This window comes from Octopus sinensis, linkage group LG5, assembly GCF_006345805.1.
Source record: "Octopus sinensis linkage group LG5, ASM634580v1, whole genome shotgun sequence".
NCBI lineage: Eukaryota > Metazoa > Mollusca > Cephalopoda > Octopoda > Octopodidae > Octopus > Octopus sinensis.
In genome coordinates, this window is record NC_043001.1 from 108,227,589 (window position 1) to 108,251,932 (window position 24,344).

Consider the following 24,344-nt stretch of genomic DNA (forward strand, 5'->3'; position numbering starts at 1 on the left):
GCAGTGGTTTTACTAAATCAGCCAGTTCATGTTTATGACAGTGCACCCACTACACTCTTGGAGTGGCTGACATTAGGAAGGGCATCAAGCCATAGAAACGAAGCCAAGATCAGACTGGGGTCTTGTACATTTCTCCAGCTTACCAGTTCTATTCAAGCTGTCTAACCCATGCCAGTATGGAAAATGAACATTCAGTGATGATGATGATAAATTAAATCTAAACTTATTAATTAAATCTAAAAAATTAAATAGGGCGGCAAGCTGGCAGAAATGTTAGCATGCCAGGCGAAATGCGTAGCCGTATTAAATCTGCCATTACGTTCTGAGTTCAAATTTTGCCAAGGTCGACTTTGCCTTTCATCCTTTCGGGGTCGATAAATTAAGTACCAGTTACACACTGGGGGTCGGTATAATCGACTTAATCTGTCTTAATTTATCTGTCCTTGTTTGTCCTCTCTGTGTTTAGCCCCCTGTGGGTAGTAAAGAAATAGATAAATTAAATCTAAACAAAACGACAAAATAAAAAGGAATAGAATTTGGTTACCTTTGAACTGGATCATCAGTCAGTTGTAAAAGACAATAGCTCAGACAGCCAAGAAACTCTTGGTCGACATTGCTGACACCAAACACCAGACTTCGATTATTGGTAAGTTTGTGGAGGGCATCTAACACACTAGTTTGAGCAGCTACGTTGTCGATGGTACGGGATAACTGGAAAAGTATTGTTCGGTTCAAGCATCGGTAGATGGAATCCAATGAAAGTCCTGATGCTGCAGAACGAGAAATATTATAGTTTGGTAAAGTAAACACGAAGCAAATGAAGACAATTAAAAGGTTTTGCCAGAAAATGCAGGAAGGGAAATATCTGACGATTTTGAAATAGACTGACACTGTCTCAGTTACAACAATCAGGGTTCCAGTCCATCCAATCAATGGAACACTGCCAGTGAAATTAACATGTAACTGGTTGAGTACTCCACAGACATTCTTTTATGTTTTTTATTACTTGTTTCAGTCACTTTGACTACGGCCATGCTGGAGCACCGTCTTTAGTCGAGCAAATCGACCCCAGGACTTATTCTTTGTCAGCTTAATACTTATTCTATCAGTTTCTTTTGCTGAACTGCTAAGTTATGGGGGATGTAAACACACCAGCATCAGTTGTCAAGTGTTGTTGGGGGAACAAACACAGACACACACATACATATATATATGATGGGCTTCTTTCAATTTCCATCTACCAAATCCACTCACAAGGCTTTGGTCATCCCAAGGCTTCAGTAGAAGACACTTGCCCAAGGTGCCATGCAGTGTGACTGAACCTGGGACCATGTGGTTGGTAAGCAAGCTACTTACCACACAGCCACTCCTGCACCTATGTGTACCCTTAATTTAGTTCTCGGGGAGATTCAGCGTGACACAGAGTGTGACAAGGCTGGCCCTTTGATATACAGGTACAACTCATTTTTGCCAGCTGAGTGGACTGGAGCAACGAGAAATAAAGAGTCTTGCTCAAGGACACAATACACCACTGAGAATTGAACCCACAACCTTATGAACGGGAACCAAATGCCCTAACCATGAAGCCACATGCATTCACATTTTGATAGACATACATGATTCACATTTTGACATACATACACTCACATATGTAGAATACTCAAAAAAACTGATTCATTTAGAAAACTACAAAAAAAAGGAAAAACAAATCAAAAAATAAATGAAGAACTTAATTCCAAAACCAGATCTAAGCATCAGAATGACTTTTGAGCAATTTTTTAAAACAACTTGAATATCTCTGATTTTGATTGGAAGACTAAGATTCGCCTCCTGTCTATATGGCATCTATTCCCAGTTTGACTGAAAAACATTTCACGTGCATGAAGCCTGCAACTTGCAGCAGACTGTGTTTTAATGGTTATCATGAAATCGACCAAAGATGCGCTTGTACTGGTTTTGAAAGTAAACTCTTCAAATAAGAACAGGTTGCTTACCCTTCCTCTTAGCTTGGGAAATCAATTTACTGACAAACTCAAAAACCTCTTTAGATTCTCGAGTGAAAACACCTACAAATATAGAAACATCATAGTTTTAAGCATTTTTTATTCAAGTTATCACAAAACAAAAATTCTTCCAAAATGTTACACCAGAAAATTTACATTGTTTTCAAATCAAATTTGATGACTGGCATCCATGCCAGCGGGGTACAAAGAGCACCATACGAGTGTGATCGTTGACAGAGCGGCTAACCAGCTTCCGCGCCAGTGGCACATAAACAGGGCACCATTCGAGTGTGATCATTACCAGCATTGCCTTACTGGCACTTGTGCCCGTGCTACTAGGGTACCAAGAGCACCATACGAGCGTGATCGTTGCCAGAGCAGCCAACTGGCTTCCATACCCATGGCACGTAAAAGGGCACCATTTGAGCGTAATCGTTACCAAAGTCGCCTTACTGGCACCTGTGCTGGTGGCATGTGTAAAAAGATTTGAGCGAGGTCATTGCCAGTACCACCTGAGTGGCCCTCGTGCTGGTGGCACATAAAAGCACCCACTACACTCTTGGGGTGGTTGGCATTAGGAAGGGCATCCAGCTGTAGAAACTCTGCCAGATCAGACTGGAGCCTGGTGCAGCCATCTGGTTTGCCAGTCCTCAGTCAAATTGTCCAACCCATGCTAGCATGGAAAGCGGACATTAAACAATAATGATAAAGATGAAGATGATGTACAAAGGCAATAAGCTGGCAGAATCATTAGAACACCAGGCAAAATGCTTAACAGCATTTCATCCACCTTTACTTTCTGTGCTCAAATTCTGCTGAGTTCAACTTTGCCTTTCATCCTTTTGAGGTCGATAAAATAATTGCCTGTTTAGCACTAGCGTTGGTGTAATCAACTTACTCACAAACTTGCTGTCCTTGTCCCAAAATCTGAAACCGTTATTAAGATTGTACACTATATTATTACATTTATTTCTTTACTGCCCACAAGGGGCTACACACTGAGGAGACAAACAAGGACAGATTAAATCGACTACATTGACCCCAGTGTGTAACTGGTACTTATTTAATCGACCCCAAAAGGATGATAGGCAAAGTCGACCTCGGTGGAATTTGAACTCAGAACGTAACGGCAGACGAAATACCGCTAAGCATTTCGTCCAGCGTGCTAACCTTATGCCAGCTCGACACTTTTATACACTATATTATTACAATCGTAATAATGACACATCTCAAGCATTTAGACATTCAATGAGATTATTTATAGCCAAGAGATTAAGTAGTTTTCTGGAAAGGTCACAGTTGGAATCACTTTGATCGCAGATCTACTTGATCAGAACTGACCTGGGTCTAAAAAAAAGAAAGATCTACAACGACAACAATGAGATCAATGATACTTACCCTGCCACAATTTATCAACTACACGACTAGCAAAATAGAAGACATTGTTGGCCATATTAACATAGCTTCCTCCCAGTGCTATGGGTAAGGCAGCCTGCTCTCCAAGGAGTACGTCCGCAGCCAAAAGATGGTCCATCAGAGTCTTGATAATCTCAGTCTGATATTCTCGCTGCTGTGCCCTTAAGGCATGTTCAGGCATTGCCTGGAGAGGAAATGAAATAAAAAAAAACATTAGGAAATGGTGATATAAATGAAAGACTCAAATAGCCAACTTACGTCAATTTTACGTCAAATAGTCAATTTTACTCTCTGTACCAAGCTCTACTCATGAAACTTCTAGTGTGACTCAGCCATAAAAGGCGGAATTCATCTCAAGATAACATGCACGAGTGAGTATAACTCGGTAGCATAAATCAGGCTCTCATTAATTGTTTGAAGTGCCTGTGTAGTCACAAGCAGACAAAAATACCATTCCTCGGTCAATGGGTGGAAAGGAAAAGAGGGTAAATCAAGGATACAAGAGCTGGAAGGCAGAAGGGCTGCACCAGCATGAGGCTTGTACTCATTTTCAGTAGGCTACATGAAAGGAAGTGGATTGCCTAAGGCTGGAATGCCTTTCCTGTCACCAACCCTTAATTATTTCCAAGCAAAGTATTTCTTCATGGGCAGACATGTTTTTGCAGAATATTGGAAAGGAATGTCATTCATTTACACATTGTGAAGATTAGGTCTCATCCACCCCCCCCCCCACCACACACATGTATACGGTGGGCTTCTTTCAGTTTCCATCAACTAGATTCACTCACAAGACTTTGGTCAACCCAGAACTACAGTAAGGAACACTTGTCCAAGTTACCACACAGTGAGATTGAACCGAAAACCACATGATTGAGAAGTAAAGTTCTTAACCACATAACCACAACTGCCCTAACTTTCATATCTAGAAGCAGACATAAAAACAAGTCTGGTGAATGGCTTATCACAAAACATTGCAATTCTCATCTCTGTCGCAAGACATATAGTTAAACTTACTTCTAAAACAAGATCGACGACAGTGTTAGATCGATTTGTGTTGGGTTGAGAGAAACTGTCCACCACGATTGTTCGTAAAAAGTCGATCACAAATTTTCTTGCTGCATGACCAGTGAGGAAACCTGAAAATATTTTGCAACATTAAAATATTAGAATTAGAGAGAAAGTGCAAGAAAAATCTATATGTGTTACTATTTTAGTGTGAAATTTAAGACTGTTTGCAAAAATAGGAGATTCCTGTATAATAATTGAGGTGTTCAAAGAAATGAAGAGAAGCAACAAAGGTAAAATGCTGACTTTCCAGACACTGATGGCCCAGAACCTCTTAGAGTCTGCACTAATTTATAAAGAGGAACTTCAAATTCCCAAGAACATCAGAGCAGTCAACTGGTATCTTGCACAGATTAGTATCTTTCGCAGTACAGAATTAATAAGCTTATATATGCTTGTTCGTGGAAGATGTGAGAAAGGAGCAAGAGGGCTGGCAGAACCAGGGGGAATGCTATGTGACGAGGTGGAAACGGTGAGAGGATTTTGTTATTTGGGAGGTAGGGTGGATGTGGATGGTGGATGAGTCTTGGCTGGGTGAAGTTCAGGGAATGTGGAGCATTGTTATATGGGAAAAGGTTCTTATTAAAGATGAAAGGAAGGGTCTGTAAGAGTTGTGTGAGAGCTGCAATGCTGTATGGGAGTGAGACATGGTGTCTGAGGGAGAGATTGATGGTAATTTAGAGAAGGACTGAGAGATCAATGGTGAGAGAAATGTGTGGGGTGAAGCTGTTTGATAAGAGGAGGACTGGGGATTTGATGGGAATGCTGGGGGTTGGAGGAATCAGTGGAATGGTTGGCAAGGGCCAATGGAGTGAGGTGGAATGGGCATATGCTGAGGGGGGATGACAGGCATGTTCTGCGGAAAGTGCTTGTGTTTGAGGTAAATGGAGCACAAAAGTGAGATAGATCGAAGAAAAGGTGGAGGTGACAGATGGAGGAGGAGATTGGGAGGGTTGGTTTGAAAAGGGAGGACACCCAAAACCAGGTGAGACGGTGTGAGGGTGGTTGCTATGACATTGAAGTAGATCTGGCCACCCTCGTTAAAGGGGACACAACCCAGATTTAAAACACTGGATGAAAAATAGAAAATATCATTAATAAAGTATCTGCATTTCCTTTAATTACCTTTGTCTTTTTTACTTATTTCAGCCATTAGACTGTGGCCATGCTGGGCACTGCCTCGAAGTGAATTTTAGTCAAACAAATCAACCCCCTCTTTAAGACTTGTACTTTAAGACTTGTACTATCAGTTTCTTTTGCTGAACTACTAAGTTCTAATTGCTGCTCTGAAATTCAGTAAATTAAGAGATGCCAGACTTGGTCTGTCCATCAACTACTTACTGTTATAATGCTTCTCTGGAGTCTTCACATAGACAATGCTGGAATCACATTCAGGAAATGGCTAGGGAGAAAAAAAAAAAATGAAATATATAAATACACATATATCATCATCATCCTTTAATGTCTGTTTTCCATGCTGGCATGGGTTGGACGGTTTGACTGAGGACTGGCGAGCCAGGAGGCTGCACCAGGCTTCAGTCTGATCTGGCAAATGTTTCTACAGCTGGATGTCCTTCTTAACGCCAACCACTCAGTGAGTGTAGTGGGTCCTTTTTATGTGCCATGGGCACGGGGAGCCAATCAGGCAGTACTGACAATGACCCATGCATGAATGGTGCTTATTGCATGCAACCACCAGTTTAAATGCTAAAGGGTTGAGGCAGTGAATTGGCTAAGCCAGTAAAGTCGTCATCATCATCATCATTAAACGGCCGTTGTCCATGTTGGCATGGGTTGGATAGTTTGACCAGGGCTGGTAACCTGGAAGACTGCACCAGACTCCAGTCTGATTTGGCATGGTTTTCCTACGGCTGGATGCCCTTCCTGATGCCAACCACTCCAAGAGTGTAATGGGTGCTTATACATGCCACTGGCATGGGTGCCATTTGCATGACACCAGCATCTGCCACAACTGCGATTTTGCTCAGCTTGATGGGTCTTCTTATCAAGCACAACGTAATGCCAGAGGTCTCAGTCATTGCCTCCATGAAACCCAACACATGAAAGGAGCTCAGCCACTTTGCCTCCATGAGGCTCAATGCTCAAAAGGAACATTGGAGTGTTGGATAGAACACCTCATAGTGTTTCTTCCAATAGCCTGTGCTCTGAGTTCAAATCTCGCTGAGCTTGACTTTACATTTCATCTGTACAACAATATTTCCAACCAAACTCGTTCCAGGATATTATGGGCCCAAACCAGTAGTCCTTCCCTTAGATCAGTGTTTCACAGCCATTTTTTGCCAATGGGCCCCTTTGATTCCCATTTAACCCTCCTAACCATTCAATAAGATTAAGATAATCTTATTGTAATTTTATAATTGAATCATCATCATCGTCGTTTAACGTCCGCTTTCCATGCTAACATGGGTTGGACGGTTTGACTGAGGACTGGCAAGCCAGGAGGCTGCACCAGGCTCCAATCTGATCCGGCAAAGTTTCTACAGCTGGATGCCCTTCCTAACGCCACCCACTCCATGAGTGTAGTGGGTGCTTTTTACATGCCACCGGCATAGGTGCCAGGGGTGCTGGCAACGGCCACGATCAGTTGGTGCTTTTTATGTGCCACCAGCATGGAAGCCAGTCAAGGCGGCGCTGGCATCGGCCATGTTCGGATGATGCCTTTTACGTGCCACCAGCACAGATATTTTATATTTATACTTTTATATTCTCTCCAATAGAAATCAAATCAAAAAACTAAAGCACAGGCAAGAAATCATTTCAAGAAACTCACCTTGAATTCATCAACAGGTGTTGTTACATCACTGTCACTGTCAGGTAATTTGTGTGGGAAGAGGGTCGCCGCAAGTGCGGAAATAAAATCAGCAGAGCTGCACATTTGGGCAAAATCAGTTTGATTGTGATAAAGAAAGAGCAGGAATTGCATTAGGGTCACAGGGTAATCGTTGAGCCAGGCACCAGTCTCCTCCATCTGGAAGTACAAGAGAAAGGGTTCCAATGTATTTGTTGTTCTTGTTGTTGTTGTTGGTGGTGGTGGTGGTGGTAATACTGTGGTGATTATTTGCAACCTTTGAGCTGGTAGAGGGAAATGACCAACAGAAGAGTGATGGCTTCAGCAAACGTGGGGGGGGGGAGACAGATAGACAGACAGACAGACAGACAGATAAAGAGAGACAGAGATAGAGGGGAGAGAGCAGAGAGAGAGGGAGAAAGAGAGGGGAGAGAGAGAGGAGAGAGAGGGGAGAGAGAGAGGAGAGAGAGGGAGAGAGAGGAGAGAGAGAATGAGAAAAAAGAAAAAGTGAAAGAGAAAAGAGAAAGAGAGGGAAAGAATGAGAGAGAGAGAGAAAAGCAAGAGAGAGTGAGAGAGAAAAAGGGTCAGAAAGAGATAAAAGAGAGATTTAATATCCCTATTATTCTAATCTCTTTTCCCATGCAGGTGTGGGTTGGATAGATGTCAGCACAATACCTCACAATTGTCCATGGTCCTGCACCATCTTCTCTGCCAAGTTGAATATTTTAAGGACTCTAACCAGAGCATGAAATACCCAATGAAATCCACTACAACTCTCAACCTTATTTACAACCCCACCACATAAATAAAACCCTTTAAGAGGTCAGTCATCTGCTTCCACTTTTTGTCAATTTCCACTGGACTAGGATTTGCTGACCAGAAGAAGGTTTTGGCCTAAGTGTTCCCTGGGTCAGTAAATGTTGAGTGGAGTTTTGTAAATTGGATAATAATGCTTGTATTTGTTTATTTTTTATATACAGGGTGATTCAAAAGTCACCATATGTAGGAACAATTTATTTTTTTATAAGAAACAGTTTATAAGAACAGATTTGTTTTATTTAACAGGCTCTATATGGTTACCATTGTTTTGAATATACATTGCAATATGTTTACCCCACCCAATATGAACTCGTAATAGCACATCTGGTGGTACCTGTTGATACATGGAGATTTATGAGTCACCATATAGAACAAAAAGTAATATTCTGTTTTCATTGGATATCAAATAATCCAATCAGGATAGAGTTCATTTTATATCAGACACATGTAACAATAAGCTAATGAAATGAGATAAATTGAGTGAAAAATGAAGAATATGATGAGAAATTAGAAGGGAAAAAGATCAAGTAATTGAAACAGAAGAAGGTTTACCTCGTTTAACATGGATCGAATCATGGACAATATTACCAATGATGCTTCGAGGCATACTTCAATCTTACTCTCTTTGGTTGCCATAGAGACTGGTTTGCTGGCAGGAACACCAAAGATCACTGTCCAAACAGCGTCAAGATTAAGCTGAAGGAGAAAGAGAAATGAACTTCAATGAACAATGTGACATCTGCAAATTAAAGTATTTCACCGATGCTCCATGACACAGGATGAATAACACCAATTGACTTGGTAAACATCCACGAGATTAATCTCCATCTTTCCAACAACAACCCCGGGCACCTTTTTAAATACCATACCTCTAATGCTTGGGGACATGCTTACAAAGTCAAGAAACAACACAGCACTCATGACTTTCAGAAACATTTTTTCCATGCTCAGAATTGCTGAAGCATGGAATAAACTACCCACTTCCAGCTCCATCGCATGACTTTCAGAGGCCCCCTGCAACATTTTGTTTCGAGGCCCCATCACTCCAATCAAAATTCATAATCTACACACTTTTTATTCATAACTGTATTTTACTTTATTCTATCTGAAGTTCAATATTTCACGTTATCCTAAAGAACATCTTTAAAGTTATGAGTTAAATTTATTTAGGTCCATTACAAATTTCAATAATTAAAACTTCCAGATATGAATAAAAGAGCACTTTTATAATCCAGGCAACTTTCAAAGACAAACACAGTTCATTTTTCACTTTGTGAAATCATCAATCAGTTCAGAATAATCAAGCTGAGAGTCAGGTTTGTGTTCAATAGATATCAAAGACAATCTACAAAGTCTGGTACACGTTCATGGTACAATGTAATATTTTTACCAGAACTTTTGCAGGTACAATGTATTACCATTTTATTTCTTGAAATTTTCCATTATCATAGTTTAATTCTTGTTCAACATCGTAACCAAAGTAAATAGATGACACATCTATGTACTTTGATTGTAACATGGGGCCCCTCAGCCACGGAGGTCCCCTGTGACTGCAGAGGTTGCAGGGGCTTTGCAGTGGCCCTACTCGCATCATCTGTTAGCTGTTGGGACACTACAACCTTCAAAACTTCCATGCTTCTTGAAATTCATAAACAATACACCTGATATCCCAATCCCACCCTTTTTTTTAACGACTCATCAACTGTTCACTTCTTGTGCATCATCCTATGAACTATTCTCATGCAGTTTCGGCAAGTTTTTCTCATAAGTTGTACTTCACCTGAGCACTGTTTACAATAAGTTCACTATTATTATTTATTTTTAAATTATATTTTTTTATCATCAAATTCCATATCTAGAGATACCAAGAAAATAAGAGATACCAAATTAAAAACTAATCTTAACCCTTTGGCATTTAATCCAACCAAATCTGGCCCAAATATTCTAACTATTCTATGTTGAAGCCAACCAGATCAAGCCTCTCACACCTATCCAACAATGTCGTTCTAAAAATGAATTATCACATTGTTGAAATCTTTAAGCTACAAGATTAAAGTATGATTAATTTGAAACAAAATGAATAAATAAGAATTATGTTTGACAGATTAATTGGAATTTTAAAGGGCCAAATGAAGAATGTTCCACAAACTGAATAAGCATTTACTTCCTGAAGATATAGCACCAGTGACGCAAAGAGGAAAATATTAAATCAATAACAAGATGCCTAATTAAATAGTTTCATTAACGATGTAAAAAATTCATCTTCATATATTTCAAAGCAAACAACAAAGAAAATGAAAGATGGCTCAAAACCAAATGAAACTGACCTGTATGTCAGGAGGGAATTCGTTGACTCGCTGACCAAGCAACAGAGCCATGAGAAGGAAGTAGACCTCACACACATTGTTGTGATAGGGCAGGATCCATTGTAGCGCCAAGAAACCAGGAACATGGCAGACATCTGTGTTTATTTCTCGTTTTTGATTCTTGTTTCCACTAACATTCAGTCCTAAAATTAGAAAATAAAATAGCGATAAATATACTTTGAAACTATTTAATTATATAATTGTGTGTGTGAGTGTATGTATTTTAATTTTTTTAAATTAATTTTTTTTGGCTCAAAAAGCATAAGCAAGGCCATGTAGGGGGACATGGAGTTGTGTACAGGGAGGGTGTTCATACAAAGAGTTCAGGCCATTTCTGGTCGAGGGAGACTGAACCGAGCGGTCATCGGCATCTTCACTATCTCGTCCGGCAGCTTATTCCACGGATCCGCAACCCGGACGGAGAAAGCCCCTCTCCTTCGATTGAGATGAAATCGTCGTAGATAGAGCTTTCCGGAGTGACCCCGCAGCCCACGTTCTGGAGCAGGAGTGAAGAACAGCTCTTTCGAGAGGTTACACTTTCCGCTTATGAATGTGTGTGTGTGTATGTTGTATATATATATATATAAAATTCGAAATTGCATACAAGCATGGAAAAAAAACAGATGTTAGATGAACAAATGAAGAGAAAAACCATCAATGATAACACTTACCCAGCATAATACTCATTTGACTCTTAAGTACAGTTTCGGTTTCATCAAGCCAGCCTCCACCATGGCCTCCCTCACGGAATCTCTGCATCAAGACACCATTTCGTAGCATCAGGATAAGGATGCGAAGTGCCAGTATCACAGTACTGCGGTGTAGATGGCTTTGCATAAACAATAGTATCCAGTCAAAGCCAAGAACCCTGTCAATTTCCTCTGCCATACTGTAAAAGACAAAGAACAAGTTATTACAGAACTGGAGTAGAAATAAGTGCAGTGGAAAGTGTAATATTAATAATAATAATAATAATAATGATAATAGTAAATGGTTAAAGACAGTCCAGTTATTATGATACAGCAGACAGGGGAAGGAGGAGGGAAAGAGTGATGGTGTGTGGATATGTAAATTACAGGAGTATGCATATACATATAACTAATAAGCACATATATATAATTGAGTCACTCATAGGTAACTGAGTCACCTACACATAACAGTCAGTTAAGCACACCTGAGTCACTTACACACAATTGAGTCATTTACACATAACCGAGTCACTTATGCATAATTCAGTGAAATGCACACAATCAAATCGCTTAAACATAACCAAGTCATATACACATAAATGAGTCACTTAAACACAAATGAGTCACTTAAGCACAACTGAGTCACTTAAGTATAACTGAGTCACTTGCATAAAACAGTGTTACTTACACATAGTTATATCCTTGACTTCCTTGGCTGAGTAACTTGAGCAGGAGTTCAAGGCAATTATTTCGGAGCCGGATGTTGTGATACGAAGGACTATCACAGAATTCAATGCCATCTGGAAACGGGAACAGATTAATATACTAAATAATGACTTCACTTACTAATGCAACCATTTTCATTAAAAAACACATCAACTACATGAGAAGCACAAAATTATGTACCTATTGCATATGAAACAGAAGAGAAATCTCTGTCTAGATATGGAACACAAATGTCAGTAATAATGTACCATGGCCACTCTCCAGGCCATATACTATGATAGTTTTGAATATGTTATGCACTGGAGGAAAGACCTGCGAAGCGAAAGATGAATAATATATAATATAAAAGACTAGTATATGTAACATACCTGGTCGCTCCTCAGGACTTTCCACATCACAGGAGGCAGAATTGACCCCATTCACTTTTATCCCCTTTTCACTTGCAGAAAAATGTGGAATCGTAGAAACAAGAAATTGTCCAAGCCTACCAAAACAAAAATTTCGAGAGTCATTATTAATTCGGAATCCATAAGCATCACTGCTTAAACACAGCAGTTTCTTAGTCTGGTTAAAAGACATCACTGCTTAGCGCTGTCACCTTTTTATTCTATTTACAGTGAACCCCTTAATAGAGAAACTACAGAGCCCCTACCTTCTGGTCTCTGTAGATAACCATTCGGGAATGCATGCATCCAACAGTCTGGTTAGGGAGCACTGTGAGCTGACTCAGTGTATTTACACCAATTTGTCTATGGTGAGAAATTTTCACCATGATAAAACACAGTAAATGGCTGTGTTATGGGTTCAAATATACCGCAAGCGTATTTGAAAGGGTAACAGGTTTGTAGTTATATGCATCACTGCTTATCACTGTCACCCCACATGTGTGTAAATATATATATATATATATATATATATATATATACACATACATACATATCCACAGGCACATATATTTAATAGACAAAGATTAATTGACCAAATAATAATAAATATATGACCACCACTTCATGACTAATACCGACTTGCCAGAATATATTTGCAGATGACAGAATGTTTAAATAATAATAATAACAATAATAATAATAGTGACCATAATATCTCAGCAAAAGAATTTGATAAGCTCTGAAAATATAAAGATTTGCTAATTGAAATCGAAAAGATGTGGTATCTCAAGATAGTTACAATACCAATGATTGTAGGAGCACTTGCAATGATCAAAAAAGGAACTGAAAATTATTTAAGAATGATCCCTGGCTTACCATACATGCAGGAAGTGCGAAAGATTGTCTTAACTGATATGTCACACGCATTGAGAAGAGCACTGTCAATGTGAATTTTCTTTCCTTTTTTTCCCTCTTTATTTTATTTATTTACTTTTCTCTCTGTCTTCCCCTTTTTCTCTATCACATGACTCTGTAAATGAACATTCTGGTTTGCTTGTTTTAATGGCCTACCAATGTATACAGTAAGTTTCTCTGCCCTAGGTGTCAGGAAGACACTCGTCAAGAAATGGAAACAGAAATGAAAGAAGATACTAATGAAAATCATCATCATCATCATCATCATCGTTTAACGTCCGTTCTCCATGCTAGCATGGGTTGGACGGTTCGACCGGGGATCTGGGAAGCCAGAAGGCTGCACCAGGCTCCGGTCTTATCTGGCAAAGTTTCTACAGCTGGATGCCCTTCATAACGCCAACCACTCCGTGAGTGTAGTGGGTGCTTTTTATGTGCCACCTGCACTGGTGCCAGGCGAGGCTGGCATCGGCCACGGTCGGATTGGTGCATTTTATGGAAGCCAGTCGAGGCGGCACTGGCTTCGGCTATGATTCGGATGGTGCTTTTTACGTGCACCATAATAATAATAAAAATATAATAAATGATAATACTGACCTGAGAAGGGAGTTTGAATCGGATGCTCCTTGTAACAGAACAGAAATAACACTTGCAATTGTTTGGGTGGTTTGTTGTGACAGCTTGTGGTCCTTGAGGATGTGAAGAAGACGGGGTACTAACCCCACTTCCCTCATCAAATATAAGTTACTTTTATGGTCACTGAGGAGAGAAACAATAGTGAATTCACATTAGAAACATCGAGGAAACCAAATAGCCTACTGTAATTCATCACTCAACTAGCATTCCAGTTATGACCACCTCTTTTTTTTTTGTCTGGTATATATTATCTCATATCTTGGATTGTTTTGTTCCCTTTATTAATCTTTCTTTGAGACTGTCTAGTGGAGTTTAAAGGAAATTTGGCCATTTCTAGCAGGTCAAGTAACCATGTGGAGGTTCCTTTGTAGAGAAGGTAAAGTATCACAGATATAATCAAATGCAGAGATACACCTGAGTTCAAATTCAGGTACTGAATTTGTAGGTAGCGGAATTGTGACAGTCCATTGGTTATGACAACGAGGTTTCCAGTTGATCCAATCAATGGAACAGCCAGCTTGTGAAATTAACGAGCAGGTGGTTGAGGACTCCAGAGACACGTGTACCCTTAACGTAGTTCTCGAGGAGATTCAGCGTGACAATGCTTTTGAAATACAGGTACAACAGGAACCTTTCAAATACAGGTACAACAGAAACAGGAAGAAAGAGTGAGAGAAAGTTGTGGTGAATAAGTACAGCAGGGTTCGCCACCATCCCCTGCTGGAGCCTCATGGAGCTTTAGGTGTTTTCGCTCAGTAAATAGTCACAATGCCTGGTCTGGGAATCGAAACTGCAATCCCATGACCATGAGTCCCCTGCCCTAACCACTGGGCCATTGTGCCTCCACTGGTAACAGAATAGAGTGTACACATATATGCACACATACACATATATATATGAAAAGAGTCCCCTAGAAGGATAGACTCAATATTTCCCACTAGATTAAATAAACACAAATATCAGCTTGGTTAATGAGGCCCTTCTCAAGGGATGGCATGCAACCTCGTTACCCATTGAAGTTAGCTGTTGTTACAGATTTCCAGTTAGATCGGTGACAGATTTGGAACCCAGAAAACTGAAGAAAGTCATCAAAGAATTAGGCACAGCAGCTGATTCCAGCTCAAAGAGGGCAAAGTTGATAAGTGACTACAAGTGGAACCCTTCCATAGGTGAAGACTAGCTCAGCCCTCGCTGCTCTACTAAAGCAAAGCATACAGGCTAACGGATGAAACACTTGTGACCCCAAGATACCTGCTGACGATACAGAGAGGTTTCCAACCTTGTAATGGATTTAGAAGAGATTGCAAAACAACTGAGCAGCTTCTGCAGTTGCCACATGGGGCAAAGCATTTCTCAAGTTTATTTTACCTATATATATCCTCTTCATCATCACCATAATTTAACATCTGTTGTCCATGCTGGCATGGGTTGGACAGTCTGGTCAGGGTTGGACAGTCTGGTCATAGGTTGGACAGTCTGGAAGGCTGCACCAGACTCCAGTCTGATTTGGCCGGATGCCCTTCCAATACACCAACCACCCTGAGAGTGTAATGGGTGCTTTCACACGCCATCAGCACGGATGCCATTTGCATGACACCAGTATATATATATATATATATATATATAAATATATATTCCTCAAATGATCCAAGGAATTGGACAAAGGTCAAAAACATCTCAAGTGAGGCAAAAGAGAAGTAGCAGGGACTTTTGCAGAATATAATACTTCAGCAATTTTTAAAAATTATTCCTTAAGAAATGAGAGAAAAAATATGAGAAATATTTGTGTTCTATACCTTGATTCAGTGAGTAATTCATAGAAATGTTCATAGAGAGATTTCTGTAAGTCTCCAGGTGCTTCATGCCAAACCTGTAAATAAAAAATTATCAAATATGCAGAAAGAAACAAACCATAAAATATTGTGGTGCTCCGTCAGTTATGACGACAAGGGTCCCAGTTGATCCGATCAACAGAACAACCTGCTTGTGAAATTAACTCCACAACCATGTGTATCTTTAACATAGTTGTCGGGGAGATTCATCGTGACACAGAGTGTGACAAGGCTGACCCTTCGAAATACAAATACAACAGAAACAGGAAGAAAGAGTGAGAGAAAGTTGTGGTGAAAGAGTGCAGCAGGATTCGCCTCCAACCCCCTGCCGGAGACATGTGGAGCTTTGGGTGTTTTTGCTCAATAAACACTCACAATGCCCGGTCTGGGAATCAAAACCGCGATCCTACGACCACGAATCCGTTGCCCTAACCACTAGGCCTCCACCATAGCATATACACAACATACAACTAGAATCCTCACAACCATCATATATTCTTGCTGTGATGACCTTTGATGATCCTGCATGGTAATCAGATATGTATAGATTACCAAATATAAATTCACACATAATATGGTGTGAGGGAAAGAAAGAAGTAAGTCTGGTCAAGCTGACAGTTCCCTCTGAAGATAACACGGAGGCTGCTCAGATTCGAAAAGAACTCAACCATTATCCATTGTCTGACTTCTCCTTAAGCGCACAAATATACATCTTAAAACACTCGCACTGACCAAGCAGATTTTACAATACTCACCTCAAGATCACAGAGGAGGTCCTCAAATGCTGATCTGTTTGGAATCACAGAACTTTCTCGCCCACTATCCACAGTACCCACCAATGAGAAGGTCAAATGTAAGATGTGACTGTTTAACAAATGACGTTTCTTTTTATACAGCATTGACAAAGTCTAGAAAGAGAGAGAAAAAAAAAAAATACATTAAGACAGATGAGAATTTTGGTCGATACACAGCATAGTCCAATGTTTAGTCATCTGAGATGAGTTATTAGAAGAATATACTTTTATTTCATTGAAGAAAGATTTTGCTTAAAAGTTCAATGTTTCCATTTCTTCACAGCAAATGAATGTATACAAATTTCTAAAGTTTGTTCATGTTTTTTCTCAACACAGACTCCTAATTGCTTCCTGAAACTTTGGGGTTTTTTTTTTTTATTAATTAAAGTAGAATTAATTTATAAAAGAGTAAACTCAATTTTTTTGTTTTTCAATGTAAACTACATTACAAGGGGTGTATGAGAAGTTTTGAGCCTCAAAAAAACAAAACAAGGTACAAGATTTTACAAAGAGTAAAAACAGAGAGAGTATAATTTTAATCTTTTCTACTAAAGGCACAAGGCCTGAAATTTTTACAAGAAAGGAGGCGAGCCATTTATATTGCACCCCCCACCCCACTTCAAAGGGGAATAAATCTGCAATAACAAAAATAAATAAAGGAAAAGAATGAAAATTTGAAGGACGATACAAGTAAGAGATATGGATGAGAAAATGGGAGAAAATGAAATGCTCTTTTACCTGATAACCGCGTATTCTGTCCATATCCCACATAGAGGATTTGTTACTGCGCACAACGCAGACTAATGCTTTTACGGCTGCATACAGACCCTCAACATCGGTGGCCATTGCGATAAGACCGAGTAAAGCCCCAGTACCTCCAACATTTTCCAGCATCTTGGCAACTGGTCTCGGACAGAATGTCCGTACACCTTCAGAAAGAACGAGAATAATAGAAGCAATATGAGAATCAAAGAAATACCAGTATAAAGTAATCTTAGAATAATGCAGACAATTCTTGGAATGGCGCTGAGGAAAATCAAAGAGACAAATGCTCAGTACCTGAAAATGATGGAATAGGACCATCCATCAAATTAACAATTCATTATCTTAGATTATATCAGTGCTTCTCAGCCTCTTTACCATTGCATAAAAAAAAAATTATAAATTTGATAACTTTGATAGGTTTTGGCCAGTATAGGCCTAGGGAAAACTGAACAGTAAATGACTGTGAGGAAGATGATGATACACGAACACCACTAGCATAGCTGGTGGTGGTGGTGGAGAGGATGGTCCATTCTGGGCGGCATTTTTAAAGGGGTGGCACTTTTGGAACTACTGTAGACATTATGAATTTTGTTTTTGGTGTGGGGTCTGTGGACAACAAACAGAAGGGCTGCCCTAGGCAGCACACACATTAACTACACTAGTGACACACACACACACACATCTAAAAACACACCTAAATATTCATACATAACAGCTGCAAAACCTGCATCCAATTTAAGGGCTTTTGACTTACCCAGGTATCCCATTAGTATCGCTCCTAAACTACGAGCTGGTCCTCCGAGATGACAGGCTGAATTGTGAAGAATACGGATAGGAGTTGCATTTTCATGTGAGCCCATAGCCAGCTAGAAAAAGCAACAACAAACACATTGGATGAAATTAAAATTAAAAAAGATAATTATTTAAAAGAAATATCAATTATGACATCAAACACAAGACTAATTGAATTAACCCTTCTAAAATTGATTTCAAATTTTGACACAACACCAGCAATTACAAGTAAGAGGTTAAGTTGATTCTGTTGACACTAGTACTCAACTGGTACTCGTTCTATAAACACTGACAGGATGAAAGGCAAAGTCAACCTCGGTGGAATTTGGAAACAGAATGTGAAGACTGATGAAATGCCGGCATGTTAACGATTCTGCCAGGTTGCTAAATTCTTTTAACTCTTCTAATAACATTAACTTGTTTGAGTATTCAAATTTACATTGAAATCGTAATCAATATAATATCAAAACTTGAATGATATTGTAAGACGAACAATATAATATATAGTATTAATATATATAATTATAGTATAGCACATATGAATAACATCATCATCATTGTTCGTTTAACATCCATGCTCAAATGGTGCTTTTTATGTGCCACCTGCACAGGAGCCAGTCCAGTGACACTGGCAACGACCTCGCTCGAATGCTTTTTCACGTGCCACCGGCACAAATGCCAGTAAGGCGACGCTGGTAACGATCATGCCTGAATGGTGCTTCTTACATGCCACCAGCACAGAAGCCAGTTAGCTGCTCTGGCAACGCAGTTAACTGGCTTCTGAATAACATATAACAATATATATGACAAACATGGTGCCAGCGTCTGTGTTGGTGACACATAAAAAGCACCAACCGATCATGGCCGTTAGCCAGCCTCCTCTGGCCCCTCGTAAAAAGCACCAACCGATTGTGGCCGTTAGCCAGCCTCCTCTGGCCCCTGTGCTGGTGGCACGTAAAAAGCACCCACTACACTCACGAAGTGGTTGGCGTTAGGAAGGGCATCCAGCTGTAGAAACACTGCCAGATCAGACTAGAGCCTGGCACAGCCTCTTGGCTTCCCAGACCCTGGTCGAACCGTCCAACACATGCTAGCATGGAAAACAGACGTTAAACGAGGATGATGATGATGATGATGACAGGTCATGTAGGCCACAAGAGTTACTCACCTGAAAGGAAGTAAATTATTATCACAATTTCTATGCATCCACACAAATTTACAAAACCAACCTAATTTATATTTAGATACAAATAAAATTTGGATGAAGAAAAAAGCCAGTTTTTCTTCTTTTTTTAAAAAAAAAATTTAAAAAGTATAAAAAAATTTTCAAAAACATTTTCTCTGAAATGGTTTGAAAGAGCTTTACCTGTTTGGCAATAGACTTGCTGTCGACTTTGTTGTAAATTTTCCTGATTTTTGTTATCGTCATTTGAGATAAAGCATGTGCATGCACACCAAACATGACTTTCTCTTCTGCAACCAAGGAGGGCAGTACTTCGCCTCCTATTCAAAGACAAGACAATTGGGGTTTCAGAAACAAATAACAAAAGGAAAAGAAATATAAATTAGAAAAAATTAATGAAGCAGACTTAAGATGAAATCCTCACTAGTAAAGATCATATATTATGATTCAGACACAGTGAGTTAATGGCTACATTAGCAAAGGCTACCTGCATGGGAGCCAGTCCAGCAGCACTGGCAATGACCACGCTCAAATGTTGCTTAGTAATTTTATTTCTATCCTTCCATCATGTCTAAGAGGCAATGGTCTAAAATATAGATAAATTGAAATAAATTTCATCTATTCAATAAATGCATGTATACACATAAGTAAGTATGCATGCTCATATATATATGCATGTATGTATAAAAAAGGCAATCTTTATATCCAACACAGATGTTGTGTTAGAACACAGAATACTGCATTTTTTACCCTCAGAAGACCTTTCATACAGACACATTGTGTATAAAAGCACTCGTATTTATATTGTTGACAGATGAGAATCATTTGTTACGGCCATCAGAACTGCCAAATCACCTGATTTTACCCTGCTTGCGCTCCTCAGTGGTAAGCATCAAGCAGTGACATAACAACTGAATCTCCCTGTCAACAATATATAGAATTTCAGTGTCTATTCAGGCAGTGATGTCACAATTGGCCAGTGGACTTATTAAAAATTAGTGACAAAAACAGTATTAATACTAAATGGCAATCTGTATATCCAACTTAACATGGTTGTTGTGTTAGAACACAAAATACTGCATTATTCAACTTGAGAGGACAACATAAAAATCACTTATATCGTTGACATATATGTATGTATATATGTATGCATATATGTAGTTTGTATAAATACATATACGTATGTGATATGTATGTATGTATAAATGTATGGATGCTTCAAAGCAAAAGAGCTGAAGATATGAAATGGGATGTGTTGATTAAACTGAAATACCTAAGACAGGAGATTGGAAGCTTCCTACATATACTGGTCCAAATTGGTACATGGTATGCACTGTGTTAGTGGACACGATATCTTCAAACAGGTAGCATGGACCTTGCTTCCAGGTCAACTGGGACTGCCGACGAAGCTGTGGAGGAGTTCCAATATAAGCAAAAACTGTTGTAAAAGCAGTTGGGCTGGCAGTACCTCCAGCACCTAAGTTGGGAGACACGTAGTGGAGCTAAAATGAAAAAAGAGAAGAAATTAACCATGAGAAATTATTACTGAAACAGAATGAGAATTATCACTTCCACATCTCCATCTCATTAATTTAGCAGAGAATATTGTTTTAAAAAACTCTTTGAGGAATACAGGTGGTAAGTTGGTAAAACAAAGAGAAGGTACACACACAGTTATATATGAAAGGCTTCTTTCAGTTTCCATCCCATAAAACCACTCACAAGGCTTTGGTTGGCTTAAGAGATTAATCAAGAATTCAATAAAAAGAGGGACACCAAGACAGAGTAATACAAAGAGATTAAGAGTCAGAGATGAAACAAATTAACAAGAGACACAGTTGAACATACACCAAAGTTCATTAAAGAAACAATAAGATTGTGAAAGTGAAAGTAGAAACTAACCTTTTGTGTGTTGACATGGTGGCTGTCCAGGAAAAGGCTTACACTGCTATTTTTCATGATACCAGCTCGATGAAAAATCAATACCAAATGATGCCATTGTCCTTCTTGTGTGAGATCAGGACACCAAAACCTGACAGTGTTGTCGCCAAGGACAGGCTCTTCCTCTTCATCACAGCCAGTCACTGAAAAGAGAATATCATATACATCATAATCATCCTCATCCATTTTCAATATTGGCATCAGTGAGACAATTTGACATAATTCAACCCAATATCAACATGCTATTATTTATAGCTTTGTGCTTCAAGATCCACTGTTCCAAAAACACAATTATTTCACATTCTCTTGTAAGTTTATAAATTCTTATGGCAACAACAACAAGGATAATGGTTTTGTTTTATTAATTACATTTCCTGTCATAATTACAGAGCCATAGATTTTGTGTGTAGAGGCTCACTTGATAGGTATTTATTTTACATGGCCCCAGAAACATGTAAGGTAAAGTCAAATTTGGCCAGAGTTTGAACTCAGAACGTAATCATTATCATCATCATCATTTAATGTCCGCTTTCCATGCTAGCATGGGTTGGACGATTTTGACGGAGGGCTGGCAAACCAGATGGCTGCACCAGGCTCTAATCTTGATTTGGCAGAGTTTCTACAGCTGGATGCCTTTCCTAACGCGTAATGAGATGTAAAAATATTCAACCAATTCTGCCAACTGATGCTCCACAATGATCATGGCAATGTAATTAGTCTCCATTAGCTTTGATAATTAGCATCAGTCGTTTGGTCAACTGGAATCTTTGCTCTTTGAATTAGCATGTAAATGTCTGAACATTCCACAAACACATGTATTGCTGATGTAATCCTCAGCTACAATCAGTATAATGTAAAGTGATAAGACTGTACTTTTGAGTTATAGATATATTCCATCCAAAAGGCTCCACAGTTTTCATTAACCCCAATTCATTCACAAGATTCAGGTCAACCCATATCTAAGATAGAAGACACTCGCCCATTGGTAGTGGGACTGAACCTGAGATTTCACGGTTCTGACACAAACATCTTGACCATTTAGCCTCATGTCCATGACAATGAGGTGAGAATAATAATGATATTAATTGCAATGATGAGGATGACAATGATGAAGATAATGAAGATGAAGATGATGACGATGATGATATGACGGTGATGACGAAAATCACGATGATGATGATGATGACCATAACAAAAATGATGATGATGGTGATGATAATGATGATTAAAAATCAGGACAATGATGATGATGAAGATGATGAAGCTGAAGATAATGACGATGATAATGATGATGATAATGATACTGAAGATGATGATGACATTGATGATAGTAACGATGATACTCCATTTGTTTTGGTTAGTCTTCCATTCAGTTTCCTTCCCACAAAACAAAATAAACATCACCTGAGATAGAAGAAGGTAGACTAGACTTACCTGTAGTTGGCATACCCGTTTCTTGTGTTGACACGACAAGAGAGCGATCTTTTGCCATCAAGGTGACACTGAGACAGATGAGATTTTCATCGCGACCCTGAAGGTTGCGGACAACAGTCAGCAAGCGTACAGGATGTAAATCCATGTCAGGGCTGCTGAATTTGTCCACACAGAACCACGTCGAGTAAGTTAACCCCGATTGTGGAGGAAACATTCTCTCACCTAATCAAAATCAAAAGAAATAACAGTGTTATAGGATGTGTATAAATATATATATATATACACACACACACGTAAACATACATACACACACTTTTGTAGAAACACAAACATATATACTGTACAAACATATGTTCAGTTTAACAGTGAACTAAAATTACTGTGAATACAACACAAACAGTTTAACAGTGAACCAAAATTCAGTTGAACAGTGAATCAAAATTCAGTTGAACAATGAACCAAAATTCAGTTGAACAGTGAACCAAAATTCAGTTTAACAGTGAACCAAAATTCAGTTGAACAGTGAACCAAAATTCAGTTTAACAGTGAACCAAAATTACTGTGAACACAATACAAACAGTTTAACAGTGAACCAAAATTACTGTGACTACAACACAAAAAGGGACAAGAAGTCACCAAAAAAAAAGGACGGTAAATATTCTCTCTCACCTGTTCCAACACCACCAATAACTACAGGATCCGATGAGCCAACTACTCCACCAACAACAGACGGAGCAGGTGGCCCCTGGGGAGCAATACTTGGTAAATAAAGGCATCCGAACCCTTCAGTGCTCATATCGAATTCGACAAATGCTGGTGTCACAGATGAACCATGCATGCGAGCATCTCGAGGGGTCGTCATAGAAACAAGACATTTAACACGAGTCAGAGGTACCGGCCCCCCAGCAGTTTTCAGCTTGTCTTCAATTTCATAAGGTGTGCGTTTTTCCTCTAGGCTATGGCCTCGGCTCAGCTCACAACCATTATGCATGTGGCTGCACACAAATCCATTGCGGTAACCATCGTAGAGGTCATCGACTGACCAACAGTTCAGCGGTGAGCCTAATCGAAGAAAGTCCCTGCAAAAGAAAATTAAATAAACAGAATTACATGATGAAAGAAACAGCACTAATGAAATACAGTTCTATGTTTAAGGGATGAGGAATTATGTACATTATTTACATTTGACAGATATTTGTCTTCATCTTGTTTGTCGTTAGCATGTTTCAGCTGATACACCCACCACCAGCCTTCATCAGATGTCTTGGGGAAATTTCAAACCTGGGTTCTCATTCCTAAGGTATTTTTCGATGTTATTATTATTATTATTATTATTATTATCATTATTATTATTATTCAGTTCTATATTTAAGAGATGAGGAATTACGTACATTATTTACATTATTTACATTTGATGGATATTTGTCCTCAACTTGTTTGTTGTTAACACAATGTTTTGGCTGATATACCCCCCATCCTTCATCAGATGTCTTGGGAGAAATTTAAAACCTGGGTTCTCATTCCTAAGGTATTTTTTGATGTTGTTATTATTATATTATTATTATTATCATCATCATCAGGTCACTGCCTGGAATCGAACTCGGAATCTTGGGTTAGTAGCCCGCGCTCTTAACCACTACGCCAGATGCCCGTTTAAAATTTGAATGCCGAATGGATTATGAAAGCAAAGTGAAGACAAGGTTTATACTAACCAAACAAGGAAGGAAAAGAGAGAAAAAAAAGAACAGAAGAAAAGAAGGAAGGAGACAAATAAAT

General features: G+C 39.2%; 1 protein-coding gene across 2 annotated transcripts in view; it reads right to left on the minus strand.

Annotated features, from left to right (window-relative positions):
• LOC115211582 (WD repeat and FYVE domain-containing protein 3) overlaps positions 1-24,344 on the minus strand; it is a 302,189-nt gene that overhangs the window by 41,749 nt on the left and 236,096 nt on the right. For both annotated transcript variants that reach the window (XM_029780140.2, XM_036502991.1), the window contains 21 exons: positions 23,238-23,647; positions 22,569-22,790; positions 21,096-21,277; positions 20,467-20,695; positions 19,377-19,513; positions 17,973-18,084; positions 17,192-17,382; positions 16,415-16,567; positions 15,624-15,697; positions 13,789-13,950; positions 12,262-12,377; positions 11,856-11,967; positions 11,150-11,367; positions 10,440-10,621; positions 8,665-8,808; positions 7,276-7,473; positions 5,826-5,886; positions 4,434-4,555; positions 3,402-3,603; positions 1,995-2,066; positions 545-770 (listed from right to left, as the gene is read on the minus strand). In XM_029780140.2, coding sequence (XP_029636000.1) covers positions 545-770; positions 1,995-2,066; positions 3,402-3,603; positions 4,434-4,555; positions 5,826-5,886; positions 7,276-7,473; positions 8,665-8,808; positions 10,440-10,621; positions 11,150-11,367; positions 11,856-11,967; positions 12,262-12,377; positions 13,789-13,950; positions 15,624-15,697; positions 16,415-16,567; positions 17,192-17,382; positions 17,973-18,084; positions 19,377-19,513; positions 20,467-20,695; positions 21,096-21,277; positions 22,569-22,790; positions 23,238-23,647 — 3,525 coding nt within the window. The remainder of the gene's footprint in view (positions 1-544; positions 771-1,994; positions 2,067-3,401; positions 3,604-4,433; positions 4,556-5,825; positions 5,887-7,275; positions 7,474-8,664; positions 8,809-10,439; positions 10,622-11,149; positions 11,368-11,855; positions 11,968-12,261; positions 12,378-13,788; positions 13,951-15,623; positions 15,698-16,414; positions 16,568-17,191; positions 17,383-17,972; positions 18,085-19,376; positions 19,514-20,466; positions 20,696-21,095; positions 21,278-22,568; positions 22,791-23,237; positions 23,648-24,344) is intronic.